This window comes from Symphodus melops (assembly GCF_947650265.1).
Source record: "Symphodus melops genome assembly, chromosome: 16".
NCBI lineage: Eukaryota > Metazoa > Chordata > Actinopteri > Labriformes > Labridae > Symphodus > Symphodus melops.
The window spans coordinates 12,308,046-12,316,568 of NC_136706.1; the positions used below are offsets into that span (position 1 = coordinate 12,308,046).

The 8,523-nt window shown below is 38.2% G+C and overlaps 1 protein-coding gene across 1 annotated transcript; it reads right to left on the minus strand.

Moving 5' to 3' along the window:
* Positions 1-2,540: 2,540 nt before the first annotated feature.
* LOC306837266 (uncharacterized protein) lies at positions 2,541-4,178 on the minus strand. Its single transcript, XM_079364865.1, has 3 exons — positions 3,754-4,178; positions 3,564-3,652; positions 2,541-3,362 (listed from the first exon to the last, which is right to left on the minus strand). Exons 1-3 carry the CDS (start codon positions 3,989-3,991, stop codon positions 3,243-3,245), a joined length of 447 nt encoding a protein of 148 aa, XP_079220991.1. The 5' UTR covers positions 3,992-4,178; the 3' UTR covers positions 2,541-3,242.
* Positions 4,179-8,523: the final 4,345 nt, after the last annotated feature.

Sequence of the window (8,523 nt, forward strand, 5' to 3'; positions counted from 1 at the left end):
TAGAGGACATTTTAAGATCTGATCGTTCGGGAATTCATTTCAAAGCTTGTGCGTTTATGTCCCCTGTCACATCGAGTACTGCCTGCTTGTCATATCCAAGGCAAGAATTAAGCCACATATCAATATTATTATCCAATACTTCTCTGCTGTGTCTCATAAACTCTTTTCGCTTCATTTTTTATATTTATATTAATTCACATCTAACTGTAATTCTAATTACTGCACCGTGGCTGAGGTGTGTACTTGGGAAACAGGAGGTCACACAGTGATCCTTGTTGTTGTCTGGTTGCCTTTATCTCTGCCCACCAGGAGCCATACACAAGTCCAGTTATTACCGCCTCAGCAGGCCGGATCAGATCAAAGAAGGACTGAACACAGAAGATGTAAAGACTGTGCTCTTCTAAGGACTGCTGCACGGTTGTCATGTCATTATCCTCCTGTTCACGCTCATTTCTTTACAAGTTACTTACTGTTCCAGAAAAACAGTCAATGATTATTTTTGATCCAGAAAGAATTACATAACTTTCTTCTCTACATAAAAAGTGATGTGTCTTTCTCCTCACCTTTCTCTGCAGTCTTATTTCCAACAACTGCTTCCTTTGTGCCAGTGGTTAGAACAGAGAGCAATGTGTCCTGTTTGAAAAAGAAGAACCGAAAGGCTCTCTTGTTCTTCATTGTTATTTTATTTTACAGAGGAGGAGGACAGCAATAGGGAGTCAGTTTTCTGGAATAGGAAGAGAAGGTCATGGTTCTCATGCACCTGTGTAACTTCCGTCAGACCGTGAGCACAAGTAATGGAAGTGACAGAGGGAACAACAAGAGGACGGAGATGAGGGGAGCATAGGCTGAAAGATGAGAGTCCTTATTGAAACTGCAGGTGTAGTAAGGGTATTTTATCAGATATTTGGCCAATCTGGGAATAAATTCCTTACCAATAGATTTCTTCACAAACGTGTTCATAAAGGTGTCTTATAACACATAAAAAAACATTTAAATCCAACTCCCATAGGAAAATCCGTGAGAGCGTCTCAAAGTCGGGGTACCTGGAATAGTACGTTATTGGTGCTATATACTTATTGGTGAACATTTGAAAATGTTAACCTTTGCTTTTGGTAGTTTGTGAGGGGTCAAACTAGGGGATCTTTGGGATTCTGGATCCATTGCAAACATTTGTTTTCCAAAAAATCCATTCCTTGGTGGAGAAATGGCCACGCCCACTTTTACATGTAAATTTACAATAGCTCTATATGTTGATTTTAATATCTTGAATACTAGTTAAAAAATATACTGCACCACATTGCTAAATGTATCAGGGGTCCAGGTCTGAGTTTTCTTCACACTCTACTGTTCTTAAAGTGGGGACTGGGACCCCCTGGGGGCTTATGAGACACTGAGAGGGGGGTTGTGAGATGTTTTCCATCACCAAATACAAAAGTTGAATGATCTAACATTTCATAGCTTACCCATTATGGTGGAAAAAAAACTCATTCAAATATGAGTTGAATTTTAACTAATGGTTAACAGTGGCAAAGTAATTTATGCTTCCCATAAGTGAAACAATGCAGGTGTCTGCTGCTCCCTATGAATGACATTTGACACCTACATAATCTGAGTGTCTGTTAAGGAAATTCTGAATGTCCACACAGTCCTGTTTATACATTATATTATTATACAGCATTTCTTACATTACTCTGCTGAAATAGAGACAGTCGGGTTCCACGGTCTTTAGCACAGTTATTGTGGGGTTCCAAAGCTGAAATGTATGGTAACCTCTGCTCTATATCATCATGTTGACAAGGGTTCGAATCTGGTCTCAGCCTGTTTTTTGCATATCATCCCGTTCTCTGTCTTTCCAACATGTCCTGTCTCTCTTTGGCTGTCCCATTCAATGAAAGCAAAAACTGTCACGAGTTAGCAGGCAGAATACAGGGAGGAGGACCCAATTGCAGAAAATAAAGGTTTATTTAACAAAAAGCAGCCTTAAAATCAAAAGGCAAAAATACAAAAGAAAAACTTACTCCACACGAAATCCGAAAAGCAGGGAACAAACGATCAATGACAGACTACCAATACTCACGACGACTGACAAGACACTGACACTGACAATGACAAAACAATGAACCCACAAGACACTGGGGCAAACACAGAGACTAAATAGACAAGGGGTAATCAGACACAGGTGATACTAACGAGACAGGTGAGGAACATCAGGGTAATCACAAAGGCGGGAAACACAAGGAACAAAGAACACAAGACCAGAACACTGAAGACAAGTACAAAGTAAAACCCAACACTGACACCACCAAAACCAGATCTACAAAATAAAACAGGAAACACTAAAGACTAGACTTAAAACACAAGACAGGAAATAAACTAACAGGCAACATAGGAGGACACAAGGATACAGGGAAACATACTAAGGACTAAAGTAAACCACACTAGGAACATAGATACACAGAACACGAGAAATAATGAAAACTAAAACAGGATCAAAAACAGAACAAAACCAAACCATGACAAAAACGACCAAAAAACCTTACAAATAAATAAATACCCGAGCTTGCGCTGACTTTAGGCTAAAGATATCACTCTCAAAACAACTATTTATCAGTGATGGTTCATTGACATCTATATATTGACAAGTTTAGGAAGGAATTAAATAATTGATGTGAATAAAAGCAATAACATCAAGGAATACGAACTGAAAAAAATGTGATGTATGACTCATCTTCCAAGGGAAACCTACCTAACAGGGGAATAATAACTAGAGAATTACAATGTTGCAAAGAAACACCTAGCTGTGGGAGGGGCTTACTGCCCTTTGTGATGTCATGAAGGGAAAATCTCCAAACGGCCCTTTTGAGCACACATTTCCTGAAAAGTGGAGCAGGCAGAAGACGGAGAGGATGGACTTTTCTTATTATTGGGCGTTTTAGAGAGACTAGGAAAACATTAGTGTTTGAAAACGGGGTAAAGAGCATTTTGAATATTATGTGACCTTTAAACGCATGTAACCACCAACACTAAACAGCATCCATCGTCAGTGGTTAGCTGTGGCTTGCAGTGTTGGTACAAGAACTAAACCTACACACTACGTCCTGCAGTGACTGTGGTCATGAGCGTTAGAGGAGGGGCCCAGATTTTCTTTACAAGTTTCAACAAAAGAAGCTACTGACTCTACCCTTACACTGAACCCAAAGAGGCTTGAAACCTTCAAACAGTAAACTTAGCCTAGCCCGCCTTCACTTCAGTGGGCACTGATCCTGGACTCTCTCCTTCTCCTTCTCTTGTTTTCTGGGTTGAATCTTCCACTTCAGCTTCAGGTGAGCCTGTTCTGTCGTTTCACCAAGCAAATCATCTAGCTGAGAGATTATAGACATTTGAATAGAAAGCCATTGTTAAATACAGGGTAGTGTTTTGCATCTACTGTCATAAAACAGGAAGTAATTGTAGTATTAGGGGAATTCAGCATTTATGCCACTGGTATCATTCTTTGTCTGGCATTAGAAAGTCATAGTTCAATACACAGACTTTGATTGGAAAACAAATGGATGGAGTTCTACCTGTTTCAGGAGCTGGGCGTTTATAGCTGGATCTGAAAGGTCTGCATCAGTCTGAATCTTCAAGTTCATCAAGATGTTCTGTTTGGGGACTGCACAGAAACGTGACAACCGAGCGATGAGATAATTGTTTTTGACTTGTAAAATAATGCAAAAACAGAAAAGTATTGATATGAACTTGAAATGTTTTCACCTTCCTGGCACCAGAAGGGAAGCTCTTCTTTACAGTCCATGACCTCCCATTGGTATTGCTCATTACTCATCACACAGTACTGGTTATTATAGTTATCTGGCTGTGTCTCTTGCCAGTTTCTGAAGGAGTTGTCTTTGTTGTCGGACCACCTCCATGCTTTACGATACAAGCCGATCCACACATCATACCAACCCTTCATTGACATCACCTTTGAATTTTCCTCAGCAGTCTCGATCATAGCCAGGTCTGTGTAGTGTGTTCTGCAGTAAGTCTGGGCATTCTTCCAATTCACTCCTTTTTCGATAACGAAAAATGTTTTCTGGTTTGCAGGATGTGTAGCTAGAACACAATAAAAGTAAAGAGAGAGAAAAGATGGTCAAATGTACCTCCAGTTACAAATAAAGTAAACTGAAGCTGGAGGTGTTTTAAGCATTCAATATAGTTATAAAGATAGACTATATTGATCTCCCATCGGGGGAATTTGTTTTGTAACAACAGCTCAATTGGAACATAATTAACAAACATGGTAAGACAAAACAAGTAAAAAAAACAAGCATGTTTACAATAATTGAATAAATGATGTGTTAATGATTTTGTTTCATCGCTGGGGATCAGCACACCAAGGCCACTGCCTTCGTCTACATTGCACCCAACCCCCATGCTCATCCCTGCTGGTGGTGGGCCCACTGGGTGGTGGCTTCATATTTTCTCTGAGGTTCCAACCCAACCGGGCCACATGGAGGAAAACCAGATCACCAGATGCCTGCCTTGTGTCCCCCCCCCATTCCAGATCTGGCTCCAGAGAGGTTCTAATAAAAGACTAGATGAAGTGATCATGAGAAGATGGTCAAATCTGCCGTCTAAAAGATGAAGTCACCTGAACCTGGTAGTGTTTCTAAGCATTCAATACAGTTATGTGTTGATAAGTAGAATTGGTTTTGTTGCTGGGTTTCAGCCCGCCAAGGCCACTGCCTTCGCGATAAGATCTACAAAGACGAACATTGTCATATTATATTACTGTGTAAGGCTTTTTTTGAGTTAATTTCAAAATCATGTTTGTATCGGTCTTACCTGTGTAACAAATAAAAAAACGTTTTTTGTCACAGATCACATCATCCCATGTACCATCACCGGGTACGTGCACACAAGACTTTACTCCATTCGCTTTATTTGGCTCATTTATGTTCCAGTTGTAATAGCCAGTTTTGCTGGTGACACCAGTACTTGACCATTTCCAGGAGTTTGTTTCGTTGCCCATCGTTGTCTTCCAGGCCTTCGGATCGTCATGTAGTCCAATCCATGCTTTTGAGATGTCAGGTCTGTTGAGCTTGCTAATGTCAGACATGCTTTCAATGGTAGCCAGGTCGTTGTACTTATCTCTGCAGTAATGTTGAGCGTCGTACCAGGTCATGTTCAAGTCAATGTAGTGAAAGCGTCGAAGCACGTAAAGGGAAGGGCTGCAAAATCCTGTGGAGTATAATGAAGTGCATACATAAGATACAAAAATAATGTCTGTGTCTGCTAGATCTTTCAATAAGTGTTCCTTTAGGAACATGATGTGAAAATATTTATTTTTATTTGAGGGAGAGAAATATCAAAAATGACCAAATGCTCTCAAATGACCATGTACCACGTACCATGTACAAATGTTAACACATGTTTGCCATTTACTAAGAAAGCCATTAAAATGCTGTGACTTTTTTGTATTATTTACATTTCTTCAATTATCAGCGTAAAATAAACAAACAGCTGAGTAATTCATTTGTCTTATTTTATCACAGGAGATCTATTTTATTCACTTTCACCATTCATTGCCATTCAGGAACACATTGAGTATGTATGTTTGTGTACTGTAAATAAAGGTTGAATGAATAAAGTTTATCGACAGTTTTGTGGCTTAAAACGAGGAAACTAAATTTAAAAAATCAACAAACAATGATGGAAAAGATTGTAACTCTTACCAAAGATGGATAAAAGCAAAGCCAATCTATAATCCATCTTTCACTTCACTGAAAAATAGATGAATTAAAATAAAACAAGAAAAATACAACAAAAAAAAATACAAAGTCAACATTACATCTATTAAATGAAAAAAACATGAAACAATCACATGACTAAAAAACACATTTGATTTGAAGACATAATTGATATCTTTATGCTTGTTATTTTGAGGTTTATATACATATTACAGCTCAATTCATTTCTTCAAAGATTTACGTGTAGATGTCTGGAAACTATTGGGGGGTTTGTTTTTTTTCTAAATAAATGTCTTATAATCCCACGGCTCAAAACTAATATAGATATTAAAAAACGGAATGGACCGTATTCTTACAGTCGGCAGGGTAAGGAAAGGTCTTTTTGCCTGTTCCTTCATTAATAGGCCTACTCATGTTTTTAAAACCATAATGATTTCATAAAATAATTAGAATAAGATGTACTCACTCGTATTCCCAGCTGTCGAATCAAGGGTTTGCATTCAGAGAATCCAGCAAGCTTTGACTGGCTTGTTTCTCCAAGGAAAGATCTCGCACTACTTTGAGTATTCCTTGCTGTGCACAAATATGGTCTTCATGTATTTTAATATCCAAATGAGCACCAAGACCAAGGTCACCTTGGCTTTGTCAAAGGCTTAGTGTGCACTGAGGCGTTCTTAAATCACAGGAAGAAGTCTTAAAGCGCGGCCATCTCTACCGTGCATCTTTCTTTGTTACCGTGCTCCACAATCCCCCCCATCTCACCCCCTTTTGTTGCACCATTCCCACACTGGCCAGCACGAGCCCTAGTCACACTGCATCAGGACTAACCATGCCTGAGCACGATTACCCCTTAGCACATGCATGCTTTATGTTATCATTAAGTGTGCTCAATTTACAAACAGGAAGACTCGTAGTGCATGAAGTGTACCGTGCCCAAGCACACCTCTTTGAGATGTACAGCGCTTGAGCACTCATTCGTTTCAACATCTCCTGCATCTTGTTAGGTGTCCTATTCAATAAAGACCCAAAAAACCTTCAATGCAAATAAATGCATTTAAAAAATAAAAAACAAATAACTAAAGACATTATAAAAATATTAAAAGTCACAAATACCCAGTAGTAACCATTTTAAAAATATTAGGTGTCTGTTACATATTGCTCCTTTAACACAGACCGAAAAGGTAATAAAAACAAATTAATTAATGGATTTTTATTTGTATAGAGCAGATCTAGACCATACTTTATTTCATATTATACATCATAAAATTATTATCTACTAAGAAACATTAATCCATCATGAGCACTAAGATACCTTTAGCAAAGTTACAGTGGCAAGAAAAAAAAATCCTTTAAGAGGCAGCAATGGCCTGACCTTCTCTCGCAATGTAGACAGTCACAAGTCAGAGATACATTCACAGAGGATATATATGATTAATATTCAATGTGTAAAATGTCACATGTTCCTTCTTTAAAACATAATCACACCCAGGCTAGGCTTGGTTCTTCAGTCTCCAGACTGAACAAATACCAAGCAATCATGAAAGGTGGATTCTTCATGATCCCTGAACATCACCCAACAAACTATTCATCATGAATATCGTGGTTATCTTCCTGTCTGTTGCTCTCATCAGGTGGACAAGTCTCTAATATTTGAATGGGGTATTTTTCCACCATAATGGGAAAGATATGAAATGTTAGATCATTCAACTTTTGTATTTGGTGATGGAAAACATCTCGTGACCCCCCTCTCAGTGTCTCATAAGCCCCCAGGGGGTCCCAGTCCCCACTTTAAGAACAGTAGAGTGTGAAGAAAACTCAGACCTGGACCCCTAATACATTTAGCAATGTGGTGCAGTATATTTTTTAACTAGTATTCAAGATATTAAAATCAACATATAGAGCTATTGTAAATGTACATGTAAAAGTGGGCGTGGCCATTTCTCCACCAAGGAGTGGATTTTTTGGAAAAAAACAAGTGTTTGCAATGGATTCAGAATCCTAAAGAACCCCTAGTTTGACCCCTCACAAACTACCAAAAGCAAAGGTTACCATTTTCAAATGTTCACCAATAAGTATATAGTACCAATAAAGTACTATTCCAGGTACCCCGTCTTTGAGACGCTCTCACGGATTTTCCTAGAGGAGTTGGATTTAAATGTTTTTTTATGTGTTATAAGACACCTTTATGAACACGTTTGTGAAGAAATCTATTGGTAAGGAATTTATTCCCAGATTTTTTGCAATATGCCCTTACTAGTGTAGGGGAAACCATTGGAAAATGTTTGAAGAAAAGTTAATTTCAGAGTCCTGATGTTTCAGTGTGGTAAAACATATTTTAAAAGGTAAACTGAATTTAAGTGATGATTAGATGATGGCCATTAAATAATTCAGTATCAACCTGCCAGATTAAATTCTCTGAAGGGAGGTTTTTATCCAAGTATGAGAAGAAAGTTGAAACCTAAAGGATTCCATATTATGTGCCATACAACATAGAAAGAATTCAGAGACAGACTTGAAACAGTTTGATACTCTCAGAATTTAACAATCAGAAAACCTTTTTTGAGTCTTTATATAAAAAAAATAAATAGAAAATACATTTTGTGACCCCTTTTTTCATTGTCTGTAATAATCCTGTGATCAGCAGCGTCTTTAGCACCTCTTTATCTCACATCTTTGGTTTGACCTGTTTGTTTGTGTGTTTCAGAGAGACAACAAAATAGCATAAGAGGCCATGTTTGTTTCCCTGAAGCTGTGAAGATGCAGTCATGTCTTATTTATAAAACAAAAATATTTC